The 17,965-nt window shown below is 50.3% G+C and overlaps 1 protein-coding gene across 1 annotated transcript; it reads left to right on the plus strand.

Moving 5' to 3' along the window:
* Positions 1-893: 893 nt before the first annotated feature.
* Positions 894-2,401, plus strand: LOC148217426 (serine/threonine-protein kinase pim-1-like). The gene is made up of 3 exons (XM_088158622.1): positions 894-1,043; positions 1,761-1,811; positions 2,006-2,401. The coding sequence occupies exons 1-3, from the start codon at positions 894-896 to the stop codon at positions 2,399-2,401; spliced, it is 597 nt and encodes a 198-aa protein (XP_088014748.1).
* Positions 2,402-17,965: the final 15,564 nt, after the last annotated feature.

Below are 17,965 nucleotides of genomic sequence, written 5' to 3' on the forward strand. Positions count from 1 at the left end.
ACACAGTTTGCCTTTTCCCTTTTTGGCTTTGAAAGCAATGCTGGAGACACCAAAAACCTGCAAATGCAAGATTTTAGAGCATAGTGCTTTGGTCAGCTATGGGATCTAGAGACAGGGCATGTGCTCTCACAGTATTTCACCCTCAGCAGTGACAATACACAGCAGCAACAAAGGTGATTCCTAGGATATTGTGCAGGGGTCAAGGCTCTGTGTCTTGACTTAATATGGCAAAGTTCACGTGTTTTGACAGGTTCAGGATCCAAACTAGTGTGCTTTTCTAGCTGTGTCGATGAACAGCAGGACAAATAAAGTAGCCAGCAGTTTCTTTGCAGAGAGGGCCTTTGCTCCAGGTTGAAAGGGCTGGATTGGCAGGGAGGAGGCAGGCAGCTGAAAGCTGAGCTGCTATATCAGACTGGCATCCTAACTGGGCAAAAATAGCAGTTTGATCCTTTTATTTTAATCCTCCTTTCGGCAGTCTCCAATTTTCACTCGGAACTGAACAAGAAAATAGGAACAGCCGCTGCCCACCCCGAGCGGCCGGAGAGCAGCGCTGCCCCGCAAGGGCTGCATGTCTCGCTCCTCATGTGCTGCTCTGCCCTCCCACGGGGCTGGCTCTGCCTGGCGCTGGCAGGCTCCTCCTTCGGCACTTTGCTCTGCTCCAGGGGAAAGTGCGGACAGCGCTTTGCTTGCTTGTGAGGAACAGACTGCAGCGCGGGGCGAGCGGGCGGGATAGCGCCCGGGGCATGCGAGCACGAGGGACAAGTTGCAAGATTGCCAGAAATAGAAGAGCGAAGCTAGTGAGGAAGAAGCTACACAAGACGGTGTTTTTGGCGTGAGTGTGAGAGGAAGAAGCGGAGAGGCCCGTGCTGCCCCTAGGGGAGCGGGGCTCGGCTATGGGGCACGAGGGGCAGAACTGGGAAAGGACACACGGGGAACGAACACACGGGGAAGAAACACATGGGGAATGGACACACGGATACGTGGATAAACGCTCCTGGCTCTTTGGCAGCGGCAGAAGAGCAGCGATTCCAGAGACCCTCTGCGTCCCTTCTCTTGTTCCTCATCTCCCTTTCCCGCTGTCCCACATCCTCTCCCGCTTTTTGTTTCTGCTCTACCCCTGCCACCTCCCAGCTCCCCGGCGTCCCTCTTCTTATTCCGGGCCGGGCCATGCTCCTGGCCCCAGGCGGGGCTGCCCTGGCCCCGTCCCCGTCCCGTCCGTCCCGCCGCGGTCTCGCCTCCGCCCGGCTCTGCCCGTACTGGCGGTGCCGCTGCTGGGCGGGCATCAGTGCCTGGGGCTGGGGCGGCATCGCCTCCCTCTGGCTCCGCCTGGCCCGGCCCGGCCCCGGCCCCGGCTCCTCCCGGGGCCCGCGGAGGACACACAGGGCACTGCCGCTCCCGCCGCCTCCGCTGCGGCTGCCCCGGCCTGAGCTCCGCCGCTGTCCCGCTCCACAGAGCGAACGCCTGGGGCCTCCCGGCCCGGGCGGCTGAGGGGCGCTCGGGGGCCGTTCCTGGCCCCGGGCCGAGCGCTGACAGCCGCGTCTCGCCGGCAGGGAAGGCGCAGCAGGGCCTGAAGGAGCAGAACCGGCTGGGTTCGCTGCTGGGGCTTCGGCAGCGTCTGGGCGGCGACGCGGCTCTCGGACGGCGCCCGGGGAGCGGCGGGGCCGGCGGGGGCACAGGAGGAGGAGGAGGGCGCGGGAGAAGGAGGATGGGGCTCGGCAGGGTGGGCGGGAGCTCAGCCCGCTGCTGCCCTTGGCTTGCAGGTGGCCATCAAAAGGGTGCCACGGAATTGCGTCCAGCACTGGGGCGAGCTGGTGAGTGAGCGAGGCCAGCGGGAGAAGCCGGGACGTGCCGGGCAGGGATGAGCCGAGCCCCGGCAGGGCTGAAGCTGCCAGGACGCCTCGAGAGAGAGCGGGCGTGGTGCCAGCAGAGCATCCCAGGCTGGGTGAGGGTTCCCGAGCCCTGGCACAGCATCAGCCCCGCTGACGGCATCGTGGTCCTCCAGCAGCCCGACGGCACCAGGGCACCCCTGGAGATCGTGCTGTTGGACAAGGTGTCCACTGAATTCCCTGGTGTCATCCAGCTACTGGAGTGGCTTGAGCTCCCCAACAACATCGTGATGGTGCTGGAGCACCTGGAACAGTGTCAGGACCTGCAGCATTTCATTCGGACACGGGGGCTCCTGTCCGAGGAGGTGATTCAGGAGCTGTTCCGGCAGGTGCTGGAGGCCGTGTGGCACTGCACCAGCTGCGGGGTCCTGCACAGGGACATCAAACCACAGAATGTCCTGGCTGACCTGGCCACCGGGCAGGCAAAACTGATGGACTTTGGCTGTGGCACCTGCCTGCAGGACACAGCCTACACTCACTTTGCAGGTGAGCCTGCTGCCCGAAACCCCAAGTAAAACACAAACTAACAGAGTGTCAGTTTATGCGGTGCTTTATTCAGGGCCCGGGGACCTGCGGACTCGCGTCCCAAGTCAGGATCCCGCTGGTTCCCTTTTTAGAGGGTTTTTTATACCCTTTTTACAAATGGTTTATGTGCAGAAGTACACATTCTTCTGTAGATACATTCACCTTGAAGATAGCATTTTGGCGTCATAAATCCTACATGGTTGCTTATCTTAGGACTATAGTGTTCTCCTCCTCAATCTCTCTCTGGCGCCACTGCCTTAGGACTATAGTGTTCTCCCCCTCAATCTCTCTCTTATGCCACTGCCCACCACCAGTATTTTATTTATGTTTATACTTTAACCTTATCACTAACGGTTCTGCATGCTCTCAGCACAGCACATTCTTAAGTTAGTTTCCCAGGGCCTACTCTGGGGACTGCAGTCTTCAAGCCTTAGCATTACTACTACTATTATGGTTTATACACTTTATATTCTAATATTCAGGATTTCTAGTCCATACGGTAACATACAAATCTTGTCTGTCCCTTCTTTCTAACCTGTATTTCTGGGAAGGGATGGGATGGAGTTGAGCTGTGGGCTGTGGAATGCACCTGCAGAAGCACATGGCAGCACAGAGCAGCACAGGGCAGCACAGAGGAGCACAGGGCAGCACAGGGCAGCACAGAGCAGCACAGAGCAGCACAGGGCAGCACAGAGGAGCACAGAGCAGCACAGGGCAGCACAGAGCAGCACAGAGCAGCACAGGGCAGCACAGAGGAGCACAGAGGAGCACAGGGCAGCACAGGGCAGCACAGGGCAGCACAGGGCAGCACAGAGGAGCACAGGGCAGCACAGGGCAGCACAGGGCAGCACAGGGCAGCACAGGGCAGCACAGGGCAGCACAGAGCAGCACAGAGGAGCACAGAGCAGCACAGAGCAGCTTGTCTCTGCCTGACCTGGGCAGGAGGTGTCACAGGCAGAGCCCTATGGCAGAGGAGTGTGCCAGAAGCTGACAGATGGGTGAATTACATGTGGTCACCCCATAGAAGGACATTAAGAAAGCGAGTTGCTGACATGGCAACATGAGATAGGTCATGGAGTGGGAATTGCCATATAAGGAAATACTGTGCCTTGAAAAAGTGTATAAAACCAGCTCATTTCTTTGAATAAATGATTCATTATCCCTGTCAGTCTGAGTCTGTGTCTCACTCATAACAGGTATTTTTCTTCTTTGCTTTTCCTCAAAACTGTCTTCTTTTTTTCTAGGTTTACTTCTACACTGTTTCTGGCTTGTATAAATTATCTCTCTCATTTTTCCCTATCATTTTTTCAGTTTCTAATCTAGCTAGCTCATTGTAGCACAAAGTTGAAGCAGATTGTAGCTACAACATGTACCAGAGAATATACTCTTTTTTTTTTCTTTTCTTTTCTTTTTTTTTCCAGGTGTCCACATAATTCCCTGAAGAGATATCCTTGTAATGACTTACAGGAAAGAAACTGAGATGCACTGGGAGATAGCCATTCTTCCAGGGGCAGTGATGCACACATACTCTCACAAAGGACCAGAAGAGAAACCAGAAACTACTGGTTTCTATATTTATGGACAATGCAAGCAACTGTCACAGAATCTCTGTCAATGACCAGGCAGGATACAGCCTTGAAAAATAAAGATACTTATGGCACCTGTACAGTCTTCCTGGCGTGTTTTGGATGACTAAGTTGAATGAATGAATGAGGAGGCAGCTGGAACAATTTTCTCTGGTACTGCAATTTGTATGATCTGAATTTTTGTAGACTCTGCACATTCAAGGAAGCCTAGAAAAATATAGGCATTTAGTTATTTATTTTATTTATTTATTTTATTATTTATTATTTAGTGTTGAAAAGATATTTGAAATATATAGCTACACTTCTGGCTGCTGTAAATCAGCCTCTGTCTTGTTTGAAGTTAAGCTGTATTTCATCCAGCTGCAGGTGAAAATGACTCAGGCTAGAAACTGCCCCAGGGCACTGTCTAGCAAGGGCACTACTGTTAGTGATAGTGGTGATCTGAAACGCTGAATTATTGGGACCAGAGTCACTGTCAATATTCAAGTATCCTGATTCCTGGTTGCCAGCAGTAAGATGAAGTCACAAGCAGGTGCCTTAGCATACAAGGATTTATCCTGTTCCTCCTGAGGTTAACTTGCTACTGATGATGCCTGGGAAGGCTGAGCTGGAACAGAGAGCAGGCAGAGCAAAAGGAATCAAATCGGGTTTTATTGAAAGGATACACTTTGGGCAGAGCAAGAGCCTGGCCGGGGCTCCACCCAAGGCAAATCCAAGGCGGGTCCTGGTCATGAGTTTTACACTTTGATAAGTTTTGGTTCGTCTGCACATTGGGGTCAATTGTCCAACCACAGCCCAGGGTTATGAAGTCTCAGCCCTCTGCATTGCCCCCTTCCCTTCCACGTTGTTTGTGCTTCTTTGGGGTAATGTGTGAGCTTGATTTTCTAGCTGGGAAGGGATTGTTTTTCTAACTACCTGTGAAGAGAACCCACTAACACCTAAGATGAAGTTTCAGAGTTACACATTAAACAGCAGAGAATGTGAAAAATAGAAAAGCTAAACTCCAAGGCATCATTTCCTCCTTCAGAGGCTTGACAAGGCCTTTACCTTGTCAAGTCTCTATTCTAAATATCTACTAATAATAGGTATTTAATAACAGATCTAACAATAGATCTAACAATTTATCTAACAATAGCAAGTAACTAACAACAGATAAATATCTAATAGTAAATACATATCTAACAATGGATAAGTATCTAATAGCAGTACATATCTACCAGTAAATATCTAATAATAGATAAGTATCTAACAGGAATGAATTAACACTAGCAATAATAATAATAAACAACAATGAACAGTAATAAATATCTAACTGTAATAGTGTCTTTTACAGTCAGGCACAGTCAGGCAAAGAAAAGTAACTATTATCATGAATAGTTCTTTATGCACAGAAGAGGAATCATTTAAAGAATATTTTTGTCTGCATCAGTTTCTGGTTTTACAGTTGTTTCAGGGGCAGAAGCTTTCTTAACTCTGGAGTAGTGAATCCAGGGTCCTTTGCCAGCAACTTTGACTGCAGCGAGGGTGGTCAGCAGAACTTGGGATGGTCCTCTCCACTTGGCTTGTAGAGGATCACTGTCCCATTACTTAATATAGACCCAGTTCCCAGGCTGGAAGGGATGTGCAGGTGTGTCCAGTCCTATGGCTCTGGATAGCACGATGTAATTCTGGAGCTTCTGCAAAGTGGAACCTAAAGCCATCAGATACCTCTGTAAATCAAGTCTCCCCTTCACGTGAATTTCACCTGCAATAAGTGGAATTTGATAAGGTCTGCCATACAATATTTCATAGGACTGATGTTATCCCTCTGTCTCGGTTGTATCTGGATTCTCAGTAAAGCTTTAGGCAAGGCTTGAACCAATGTCATGGATGTTTCCTGACAAAGTTTGCTAATTTGTGTTTTGAGAGTCCCATTAACACATTCAACTTCACTACTCGCTTGGGGTCAGTAAGGTGTATGCAGATCCCAAGTCATTCCCCAAATCCAGCTAACCTCTTTAACTACTGCTGCAATGAAGTGTGGTTCCCTATCTGATGACATCCCCAAGGAAATCCCAAACCTTGGAATTCTGTGATTGAACAAAATTTTCACCACTTCCTGGCATTTGTTATTGCGACAGGGGTAAGCCTCTGGCCATCCATTGAAGGTGTCAACTCATACCAGTAGGTACCAGTATCCCTCTTTGTGTGGTAACTCTGCAAAACCTATTTGCCAGTAATCTCCAGGAAGATCCCCCACCTTTGTCACTCCTAATACATCTGCTTTCCTCATGTCAGGGTTGTTTTTACAGGAGATTTCACATTTGCTCACTATTGATTGTACAATGTCAGTCACTCCTTTTCCTATTACTACCTTTTTTAGATGTTTCAGAAGATTTTCAACCCCAAAATGTGTGTTTTCGTGTCTGCCAGCTCCCGAAGGATCAAGGGTGGGACTACAGCCTGATTTGCTGGTGGAACAGGTTCCATAACCACTTCCTCTGGACACCTCCTGCTCAACGGAGTCTTCCGTATGGGAAAGCTCTTGCTTGATCCATTCTTGCCAGTCTGACAGTTCTTGGTAGCTGCTGACATGGCTGTGGGACACCTCTTCCTGGACACATTCATCCCAGTTGGAGACCTCATGGTCGCTGCAGATTTGTGCAGGGGAGAGCTGCTGCCCAGTGCAGGCTTGTCCTTGGGACTCTTGCTGGTAAGTGCTGGTTTCTTCTGGGAGAAGCACCTGCCCAATGCAGCTTTCCCCTTGGGATCCCTCTTGGCAGCTGCTGGTATCATTGCTGCATGTTACCAGGCCTGAGCTGTCACCTGCTGCCAGCCCCTGCCCGCTGAGGGCCTGCTCTTCCAGCCTGCTGGCCATGGGGCTGGCTGCTTTGGAGCTGGGCTTCACGTTTTCGTGCTCCATGTGCAGTGCAGAACGTCTGGCACACAGAGATCCCGGGAGCTGCTTCCTCCTGAGTGAGTGGCACTCCTGGCACTGGGCAGCGCAGGGCCCTGGACCCCTTCTATAGCCCTGCAGGTTGGGGCTGTGCCATGTCACCAGGACAACAGAATGTCCCTCATCACCCAGGAACCCGATAGAACACCCCTGTGTCACAAAGGGCCCAGCCCAGCAGCCCTTCAGCAGCCCAAGGCCCTGGAAGTGGCATGGAGCAGCAGCCAGACTGGAGGGCTTCCAGCCCCGTGTTCTGATCCACTGATTGAAATGATCAGAAATGGCTCTGCCTCAGTTAGGGTGCAAATGAGACCATGTGCCAAAGTCAATAGGATGGGTTTTATTGAAGAGCAAATGAGAGGCAGAGACAATGACAGAGAGAGAAAAACCAAAATGGAATAGAGGTGGGGGGAGAGAAAGAGAGTGACAGAGCCAGATGAAGTAGAAAACCTCAGCACTCTGTGGATCCCAATGGAATTCTGCTCCCTGATGGAGACCATCCCCAGATCCCTTGGAGATGGATCCCAGTGGCATAGTGTGGATGCTCTACATCTCTGTCTTCTTGGTGCTCAGGGTGCCCCACAAACACGGAGTTCTGGGGGTCCATACACTCTTGGGCCAGGGGGGAAGGCCCAGGTTCCTCCCCTGGCAGGGACAAGTCTGACACAGGCTCTGGCAGCAGCCTCTGGCTCTGCTGCATCCCTTTGCATCAGGAGCAGTGCTCTGCTGCAAGGCCTCAGCAGTGAGTCTGGGCAGCGCTTTGGGGCTCTGGGATGGATTCTGGCCCCTCCTCAGGTGTCCCTCACGGCCATGTGCCGTGGATGTGGCCTTCCCGGGCTGGGCATTTTCCAGCGGAGCCAGTTTGTGTGAGGGAGGATGGGTGTTGAGTGCCTGTGAGCAGAGGTTCCCCCACAGCCCCAGAACTCTCGTCCTCCCTGGCTGGCTGTGGGCAGTGTGTGCAAAGGTGGCCTCAGCAGATGAGCCTGTGGGCTACGGCCTCCCCCAGCCCCAGCCTGGCCCAAGCTGATTTTCAGCACAGCTGCTGGCTTTGGCTTTCTTGGGATACATTCTCCTGCCTCAGTGCTGTGTCCTTGTCCCTAGAGCAGAGAGAATTGATCAGTGGTGTCACCTTTATGGTACCTCAGGTGCTGTTTGGCAGCTCAAGTCCCAGGCCAAAGCTGCAGTCAGGTGAAGGAGGGCTGGGCTGGGCTGGTCTCAGCCTCTTTATTCAGGAGAGGATTTTTGAGTTCCTTCTGAAGCCAGACTATACTGTGACTCTAGAAGATGTGTGGATGTGCATTTTAACTTGATAACATTAATAGAAATTAGTATTATCATCATTACTTTATTATATTTATTATAATTATTTCCTCCTAGTTCTATTTCTTCGTATTCCTCCTCCTCCTCTTCTTCTACTTCTTATTCTTCTTATTCTCTATATTATTCTTCTTACGTCTATGCTTAAAATTATTATTATTTTTACTACTACCACTATTTCTTCATCATCGTATTTCTATAATCCTTCTTCCTATTATTATTAATTTTCTTCTTATTATAACTATTTCTTCTTATGTGCTTCTTCTTGTTCCCCTAGCTGTTCTTCTACTTCTACTTTTTATTTATTCTTATATTGTCGTTTTTATTCTGCCTATCTGCCTTATTGCTGTATATGCCTTCAACTGCCCTGAGCAGTTCCTTCTTCACCTTTGCTTTCTTTCCTCTTTCCTGATCCACATTTCTTGCTCTTGCCCACCCCTGTTCCCTTCTCTACAAACAGCTCATCCCTGTTTGCCCTTTCCTCTCTGGCCCCACTCCCCATTTCAGTTCCTGAACTGGCACCATGGGAACGTCCCTTGGGAAGCAGGATCATCCTCCAAGTGCTGCAGGAATTGTCTGCAGGGTCCTGCAGTGCCTCGTGCTGCTCCCTTGCCAGAGGCACCACAGGCCAGGGGAGCACATCTGGGCTGCTGTGTCTGGGTGTGGGGCTCCCTGTTGTGGGCAATGAGGAGGGGCTGGGGAGGCTCTGCAGGACTGACAGGATGGGCTTTGGGGCTGTGTGGAGAAGCTGAGGGACCTGGGCTGCTGGACCTGCTGAAGAGGAGGCTCAGGGCTCATCCTGCACCTGCTCCAGGGGTGGTTTCAGAGAATCACAGAATCAGCCAGGCTGGAAAAGACCTTGGAGATCATCAAGTCCAACCTGTTCCCTGACACCACCTTGTCTCCCTGAGCCTCCTCTTCTCCAGGATAAACATCCCCAGCTCCCTCAGCTGCTCTTCACAGGACTTGTGTTCCACACCCCTCACCAGCCTTGTTGCCCTTCTCTGGACTCACTCCAGACCCTCCATGTTCTTCCTAAATTGGGGGCCCAGAACTGGACACAGCACTCGAGGTGCTGCCAAACCAGTGCTGAGCACAGGGGAAGAATCACTGCCCTGCTCCTGCTGGCCACACCATTCCTGATCCAGGCCAGGAGCCGTTGGCCTTCTTGGCCACCTGGGCACACTGCTGGCTCATGTCCAGCCTGCTGTCCATCAGTGTCCCCAGGTCCCTTTCTGCCTGGCTGCTGTCCAGCCACTCAGTCCCCAGCCTGGAGCACTGCAGGGGTTGTTGTGGCCAAAGTGCAGGACCCAGCACTTGGTCTTGTTAAACCTCACCTTGTTGGATTTGAGCCCTGGATCCAGCCTGTCCAGGTCCCTCTGCAGAGCCCTCCTACCCTCCAGCACATCCTCACTCACACCCAGCTTGGTGCCATCTGCACATTTCCTGAAGCTGCACTCCATGCCCTCATCCAGATCATCAATGCAGATATTGAAATCCACGCTGGCTGGCTCTGATCCCTCAGCCATCCTGGAGGTGCCCTGTGATGGCACTCAAGGTGATCTGTTCCATCACCTCACCAGGCACCCAGGTCAGGCTGACAGGCCTGCAGTTCCCCACATCCTCCTTCCAGCCCTTCTTGGGGATGGGCTCACATTGGCACCTCCAGTCCTCTGGCACCTCCCTGCTGAGCCAGCACTGATGAGAAATGATGGAGAGCACCTTGGGGAGCTCATCCAGCAGCTCCCTCATCCCCCTGGGATGGATCCCATCTGGTCCCAGAGACACCTGTGAGCATCTGAGTGGCTCAGCAGGTCCCCAGCTGCTTCCCCCTGGATTCCAGGGGTCGGTTCTGCTCCCTGTCCCCATCTACCAGCTCAGGAGAACACTTGTCCTGAGGACAGCCTGTCTTATTGTTGAAAAGACAGGCAAAGAAGGGGTTGAATACTTCAGCCTTTTCCTCATCTTTGGTAACCACATCCCTCCCCCCAAAAAGGAATGGAGATTTTCTGTGGTTCTCCTTTTGCCATTAATGCATTTATAAAATCATTTTTGTTATCCTTCACAGAAGCAGCCAGGTTAAGTCCTCATTTGAGCTTTCACCTCTGATTTTCTTTCTGCATGCCCTAACAACTTCTCTAAATGTTTCCTGAGTTGACTGCTCCTCTGTCCAAAGGTAATGCACCTTATTTTCTCCATGACTTCCTGGTAAAAGCTCCCTGCCTAGCCAGGCCAGTTATTTTCCTCTCTAGCTCACTTTCATCTGTGAGGAAAGTGAGGGACAGGCTGCTTCTGCTCCTTCAAGATTCCTTTCTTGAAGTGTCTCCATTCTTCCTGGAATCCTTTAAGAGCTGTTCCCCTTGAAAAAACCCAATTCAATTATCCCCAATTCTGCATTCTGAATAGGCCAAAGTCTGCTCTCTGTAGGTCCAGTGTAGATGTTTTGTTGATGACCATCCTTCTTTCACAGAATATTAAAAAACTGCATTATTTCATGGTCACTGTACCCCAAACAGCTTCTGAGCACCACATCTCCCTCCAGCCCTTCTCTGTTTGTGAACAGCAGGAGACAGAGCTTGCCTTGCCAGTGAGAAGAGAAGGAATTTTGGTTTTAATCAAGGGCATATTATTTTTATTTTTCAGTTCAGAGAAGGGCTGACTGAAGCATTCCTTAAGTGATCTTGGTGCTGAATGTCTCCTTAGGAGGTCTGGGCTTGCAGAAGAATGAGCCCCTTGCAGGCCAACCCTGTTTGGACAAGCTGCTCCTCACCCCCAGCCTCACCATGACTGACATTGCCTAGCTGGGACTGCCATCCTAAAACATAAAAACCCCTCTATAAATTTATTAGTAATATTGTAATTTAATTAAGTCATAAAAGTATAATTATGCTTTTATTTTTATAATACTATTATTACTTTTTTATACCTAATTTTTCTATTTATATGAAAAAATCTATGCATTTTTAGCAATCAGAAAAATTAATGGTCATTCATTCTAAGTAACGCAATTCACTTCATTAATTAATTGATCACTATTGGCCATTGATTTCTCCCTGTTTATGATAATTAATCCTATTTTAATCCCTTTGTCATCTTTTTAATCATTTTCACAGACAGGATAAAACAGGGCCACTTTGGGGCCCATGAAGATATGTTCTGGGTTATATTTCAGGAAGTTTTGGGTCTGGGGAGGGAATTTAGAGAGAACTTGAGGGTCTGGAGGACACTTCAGGAAGCCAGGTGGTCACTTAAGGATTCTGACAGAAACTTTGGAGTCCAGGGGAGCTCTTGGGGGTCCAGGGGGCACTTGGGGGTCAGGGAGGGGAATCTGGGGCCATTTGGGGTCCGGGCGGGCACTTGGGGGGCTCTAAAGGGGCTCTCTGGGGCGCAGGGGATGATGGGAGTTGTAGGCACAGGTATAACACGGTTCAATAGGGCCGCGGAGCATCATGGGAGTTGTAGGTGCAGCTACAATGTCTCTTGGTGGGGCGCGGTGCATGATGGGAGATGAAGTCACAGATGCAATAGCACTCTATGGGAACCGCAGAGCATGATGGGAGCTGTAGTCCTGGAAGTGGATGTTTGGGGGTCCCGGAAGGCACCTGGGGGACACTTTTGCGTCCAAGTCGCAACTTGAGGTGCTTAGGAGGGAACGTGAACGGTTTGGGAGCACTTGGGGGGAGCTTGGGAAGCTCTAACCGGGCTCTTTAGGGCGCAGGGAAGGGCAGGAGTTTTAGGCACAGACCTGTGTTCTGAGGGAGTCTGGGGGACCCAGGGAATGACAGAAGTTGAACTCCCAGAAGTGACTGTAACAGGAATCTGTGGGGTTGGGAGCTTCCATAGGATCTGGGGATGCTTTTGGGGTGGTCCCGAATGGGCGCTGAGGGGGACCTTAGGAATCCTGGAGGCTCTGGGGGACACTTACGGGACATGTCGGAGGCAGATACCGGGGTGCTGGGGAGCGCGGTGCATGATGGGTGTTTTACTCCCGGCTCCAATGGGGCTCAACTGGTGTGTGGGGCATGATGGGAGTTATAGGCAAAAAGAAAAGATGGCGTCGAGTCTAGGCACCGCCCATGATGCCACGACTCTGGAGCTGATTGGCTGCGGGCGATGATGGGCGGGAGCCTCGACAAATGGGAGGCGGCGTAGGCAGGAACAGACCATTCAAGCCTTCCCAGTACAGCCCAGTTCATCCCCAGTACAGCCCAGTAGAATCCCAGTGCACCACCAGACCCTTCCTGTACAGCCCAGTTCATCCCTAACACAGCCCAGTCCATTCCCACTGCCCCTCGAGGCCCTACCAGTACTCTCCAGTCTCTCCCAGTACAACTTAGTTCATGCCCAGTCCCTTCCAGTTCCCCCCAGTGTCATCCACAGTATGTGCCAGTGTCTGCCAGACTTCCCCACAGTGTTCCCAGTGTCCCTAGTTTGTCCAAGTATTACTCACATTATCCCCAGTTTGCCCCAGTATGGCCCAGTATCACTCCCAGTACATCCTGGAATGTCCTCAGTGTGTCTCTGTGTAGCCCCAACATCCACCCTCACAGCTGGCCCAGGGCAGCTCTGCAGTGGTTTTGGTGGAACCTTGGGCTGGCACACACCTGAGGGGTGTGTCTGTTTGCACAGGGGAATATTAGGAGTTTTAGATTGCTTTAAAAAAACCAAAAATACAAAACTCCTCTTTGCCAGACCTTCTGAGGAGAGACCCTGGATCAACATCAATCACAGAATGCTGCAATCACCTCTGCTCTAAAGAGAACAGTAATAAAATACGCCCTTGAAAATAGGAATGGATATTTTTAAGAAGCTCTTTCTAATATTTCTCCATATCTGGTGTTGAAAACCTTCCTAATGAACTGCACTGGACCAAAGGGAAATCATTGCAGAACCATTGTTTGTCAGGACTTGCTTGATCCCAGTGAGCCCCGTGGTGCATTTGGTGCTGCCAAGGAGCTCCAAATAATATTTTGGAAAGATTGGCTCTCTCTGCAGTGCTGCCCTTGCCAGGAGCCCAGCCCAGCTCAGCAGCACAGACACAGCACAAGGACTTTAATGACCCTCTCGGGGTTGGGGCTGAGGCCCTGAACATCAGTCCCTGAGAGGGAGCTGAAGAAACCTCTCAAGAATTCAAAGACAGATTCAAACTCCAAAGTTTCTCTTACTTTTAGTGAGTCCCACTGATAAATATGAAGGAGAAAGTCTCCCAAGGGTTGAATTAGAGCAGAACATTGATGACAATGATGTCAGGTAGGCAAAAATAGGGTAAAGGAGGAAAAGAAACCTCTCAAGAATTCAAAGTCAGATTCAGAGTCCAAAGTTTCCTGAAGTTCTAAAGGGTCCCCCTGAGGGACATGACTGAGAAAGTGTCCCCAGGTGTGGGTTTATTGTATTTACAATATATTTTTAAAATGTGAGTTTATTTTTTAAGACTTGTTTTTAAAGTGTGGGCTTATTATTTTTATGTTACAATTTTTTGGTGGGGATTTTTTCTTTTCTGAATGAAACAGAGAGACAGGACTTCTGAGTTGCTTTAGAATGTGTGATTTATTTTTTTAATTTTCTATCCAGGCAGAAAGGGTAAGTTTGTCTTACAGATGTTCACAGCATGGCTTAGAAGTCAGAAGACTTATGGCTACAAGGTCTTTTCAGGATTTATTAACCAATAAAACACTGTTAACAGAGATATTTAGGTTTCTAATTCAATACTAAGATATTTCGCCTTACTGACCCATAATACAGAGTGAACTTTCTTAGCCAATTATATCCTGACACACAAACTTACATTGCTGCACTCTAAAACTTCTTGTTCCCTTTGTAAGTACCTTTATTTCTTCTAGATCTTAAATTCCAAAGCTAAAGCTATCTCTACTTAACTGTGTTTAATTCTAAGCTTTGGCTTACAGACCCTTGCATTTTGAATTCTAACACAGCCATGAATTGAGTTTGCTCTGGGTGTTGCCTGCAGCCTCCATCAGCTCCAGCTGGGCTTTGCCTTTCCTGAACACATGAACACACGCTCAGGGCAGATTTCTGAATTCCTCCTCTGTAGCTTGTCCTCACTTCCACCTCCTGGTCGTTGTGCTGTGGCTCATGCCTGTCATTTGTCCCTGAGGCAGCACAGCCCCCCTGGCCAGCACAGGCCCCACATCCCCTCATCAGACACGGCACAGCACAGGGAGTGTTTTGGGTGGGCAAATGTTCCCCACCAGAGTGTCCACTCCACACCTCAGTGTCCAGTCCCAGCACCCACATCCTGTGCCAGGGGTCACAGAGAGCCCTGCTCTGGGCTCTGCCAAGGGCTGGGTGAGGAGGGAGCCCGGGCAGGGCTGATGCTGCCCCTAGAGCAGTGCTGAAATGGGCAGGAGGAAGGAGATAAGCACAGAACAAATAGACCAAGACACTGGGGTGAGAGCCCAGGTCTGGAAGTGGCTGATGGAAGAGGCTGGAGGGATGCTCAAAGCCCTGGGGCACCTTCTCACACTGGCCATGCCACCAAGGCCACAGACCAAGCTCCTCAGTGCTGCCCCTGCCTGTCTGAGATCCCTGCCAGGGAACTGGCACAGCAGCACACACCTGCTGGAACGTCCTGGCCCTGCAGAGTCACACAGCTCAGCTGACACGAGTGGGTTTTATCTCCTGAGCTCTCGCCTTAATTCCATGGGGCTTCAGACTTCCACAATGCTCTCCTTGCTTCTGAAGTGTCACAATGGTCCCTTGCTGCCATGAGGCCCTGCAGGGTCACAATGGCCATTTGGTTCCCCACAGTGTCACAATGGTCTCCATGATTCCGTGGGGCCTTGCAATGCCACAATGGTCTCCATGGATCCACGGTGCCCTGCAGGATCACAAGGGCCCTTGGGCTGCACCAGGCCCTGGAATGCAACAGTGGCCTCTTGGTTCCACAAAGCCCTGCTGCTTCACACTGGGCCCTTGGCACCATGCGGCCCAGCAGGGCCACAGTGATGTCCTTGGTTCCATGAGATCCCACAGTGTCAAAATGGTGCCTTGCTTCCATACAGCCCAGCAGTGCCACAATAATGTCCGTGGTTCCACAGGGTCACCACAGTGTCACAATAATCTCTTGGATCCCTGGTGTCCCCACAGTGTCACAATGGCCCTTTCATTTCAGAACGCCCCACAGTGTCACAATGGTCTCCATGGTTCTCCATGGGGCCCCACAGTTTCACCATGGTCTCCACAGGAAGGAATCCATGAATCCCCCGTGTTTCATGGCCTCAGGAACTGCAGCCACCAGAGGCAAAGGCCAGACAGATATGACTGTCCTGGCAGTTTCTGTCTGGGAGAAACCCTTGCAGATAGGAATTCTGGAGGAAAAGCACCAATTTTCGCCATGGGTACCTGTACAGGAGGGATGGTTCTTTTCCATAGGAAGGAAAGCATGGAGCCACAGTGTTTGAAGACCAGTGAGACCCAGCCCTAAGGAAGCCAAGGGCAGCCAGAATGTTGGAAATGGCAACTTTTGTTTGGGAGCAATCACAGATATTGAGACTTTTGGAGGGGGAAATCTCATTTTGGCAAGGGGTGCCTGGATGAGAAGGACAGTTCTTTTCCATGTGAAGGAAAGGCCAGGGTTTCAGGGGCACATTAGAAGAGACCCTCAAGATGCCAAGGGCAGTTGGACCAGTCAGGCCAAGCCAAGCAGACCTGTTACCTGTTCCCTTGGATCCATGTGGTCCTGCAGTGCCACCATGGTTGTGTCATATTGGATCCTTGGTTCCATGAGGCCCAGCTGTGTCACACTGGCCTCTTGTTTCACTGGGGCTGCACAATGTCACAATGGTCCCTTGTTTCCATGAGCCCTTGCAGTGTCACAGGGGTCTCCTTGGTGCCACAGTATCCCACTGGACCCTTGGTTCCGTGGGGACTCACAATGTCAGAAGGGTCTCCTTGGTTCCATGAGGCCACAAAGTGTCACAGTGGCCCCTTGGTTCAATGAGGCCTGTGATGCCTTAAGATTTTAGCCTTTATATTTTTCAAATCTTATATTCAATAGTGCATAACTCTAAACTCCATACAAAATGTTAGTTAACTGTCTTCACATTGTGGTCAGACAAAACAATTCCTCTAGGCCTGAAACTTAAGGACACCCTACAGCCTCAGGCTCTGAAAAATATCAACAAAAGTGAGTTCAGGGCTGAGAAAACTGAGGGAATATGGCTTCATGACCTAAAGCTGTAATTGGAGGATTAACCTCTGATACCAAATGAACCAAACTTAAATCTGTCTGAAAAACTCATCACCACTGTCCATCTTGGGTGTAGCCTCTGGGAGGCTTTACACTGCCCAAGGTGAATCTATTGAAGGCCTGTAATAAATACTCACTTTATTCTCTTAACCTTGTCTAGCCTCTGTTCTAGGTAGCCACTCCAAGGCATCCCCTGTAGTGTCACAATAGTCTCCATGATTCCATAGGGCCCTGCAGTGTCACAACAGATCATTGATTCCATGAGACCCCACAGTGTCACTAGGGTCCCCTTGTTTCCAAAATGCCCCAATAGCTCTTGACTTTCAGAAAGCCTCAAACTGTAAAAATGGTCTCCTTTGTACCATGATGCCCTGGACTGCAACAAAAATCTCCTTGGTTCCACAGTGTCAGAATGGTCCCTTCTTCCCATGGAGCCCCACACTGTCACTGTGGTCCCTGTGATTCCATGAGGCCTTGCTGTGCTACAATGGCCCCAATGGCTACAATGGTCTCCAGTGGGACTCTCTACAACTCCCTGAACAGAGGTTGTAGTCAGGTGGGGGTCAGTCTCTTCTCCCAGGCAACCACTGACATAGTGAGAGGACACAGTCTGAAGATGAGCCAGGGGGAGTTTAGGTTTGACATCAGGAGAAAAATTCTTCACTCAGAGAGTGATTTGGCACTGGAATCTTCTGCCCAGGGAGGTGCTGGAGTCACTGTCTCTGGTGGCATTTAAAAACAGACTGCACGTGGCACACAGAGCCATGGTTTAGTTGATGAGGTGATGTTAGGTTGGACATGATGATTTCAAATGTCTTTCCAAACTTCATTGCCTCTGTGATTCGTTTTCATAATAGTCTCCATTGTTCCATGAGGCCCTGCAATGTCAAAATGGACCTTTGGTTCCATGAGTCCCCACAGTGTAACAATGGATCTTTGGTTCCTTGAGGTTCCTCAGTGTCACAATGGTCTCCTTGGATCCACAGTGTCACAATGGCCCCTTGGTCACAATGAACTTCTGGTTCCATGAGCTTTCATACTCTCAGCAATAATTCTGCAGTGTCACCATGGACCCTTTGTTCCATGAGGTTCTGTGCTATAACATGGTCACCTTGGTTCTGTGAGGTTCTGCAGTGTCACATTGGACTCCTTGGCTCTGTGAGGCCCCACAGTGTCACAATGCACCCATGGTTGCAGGAGGTTCCACAGTGTCACCATGGCCTCCTTGGATCTGCAGTGTCACAATGGCCCCTTGGTTCCATGAGGCCTTTCTCTGTCACAATGGACTTTTGGTTACAGGAGGTTTCTCAGTGTCACAAAGGTCTCCCTGGATCTGCCGTGTCACAGTGGACCATAAGTTCCATGTGGTCCCATTCTGTCAAAAAGGATTTTGGTTCCATGAGCTCCCACAGTGTCAAAAGGCCCCTTTGTTCCTTGAGGTTCCATAGTGGAATATTTGACTCCTTAATTCTGTGAGTCCCAACTGTCACCAAATCTCCAAAATATCAGA

Source organism: Sturnus vulgaris, unplaced genomic scaffold (assembly GCF_052056855.1).
Source record: "Sturnus vulgaris isolate bStuVul1 unplaced genomic scaffold, bStuVul1.hap1 Scaffold_84, whole genome shotgun sequence".
Classification (NCBI taxonomy): Eukaryota; Metazoa; Chordata; class Aves; order Passeriformes; family Sturnidae; genus Sturnus; species Sturnus vulgaris.

Bases quoted from the DNA above. Each gene is read 5' to 3' on its own strand.
- LOC148217426 (XM_088158622.1), top strand. From the start codon at position 894: ATGGGGCACGAGGGGCAGAACTGGGAAAGGACACACGGGGAACGAACA. The intron at 1,044-1,760 runs GTCCCTTCTCTT...CTTGGCTTGCAG, and splicing joins CGATTCCAGAGACCCTCTGC to GTGGCCATCAAAAGGGTGCC. The intron at 1,812-2,005 runs GTGAGTGAGCGA...GTCCTCCAGCAG, and splicing joins TCCAGCACTGGGGCGAGCTG to CCCGACGGCACCAGGGCACC.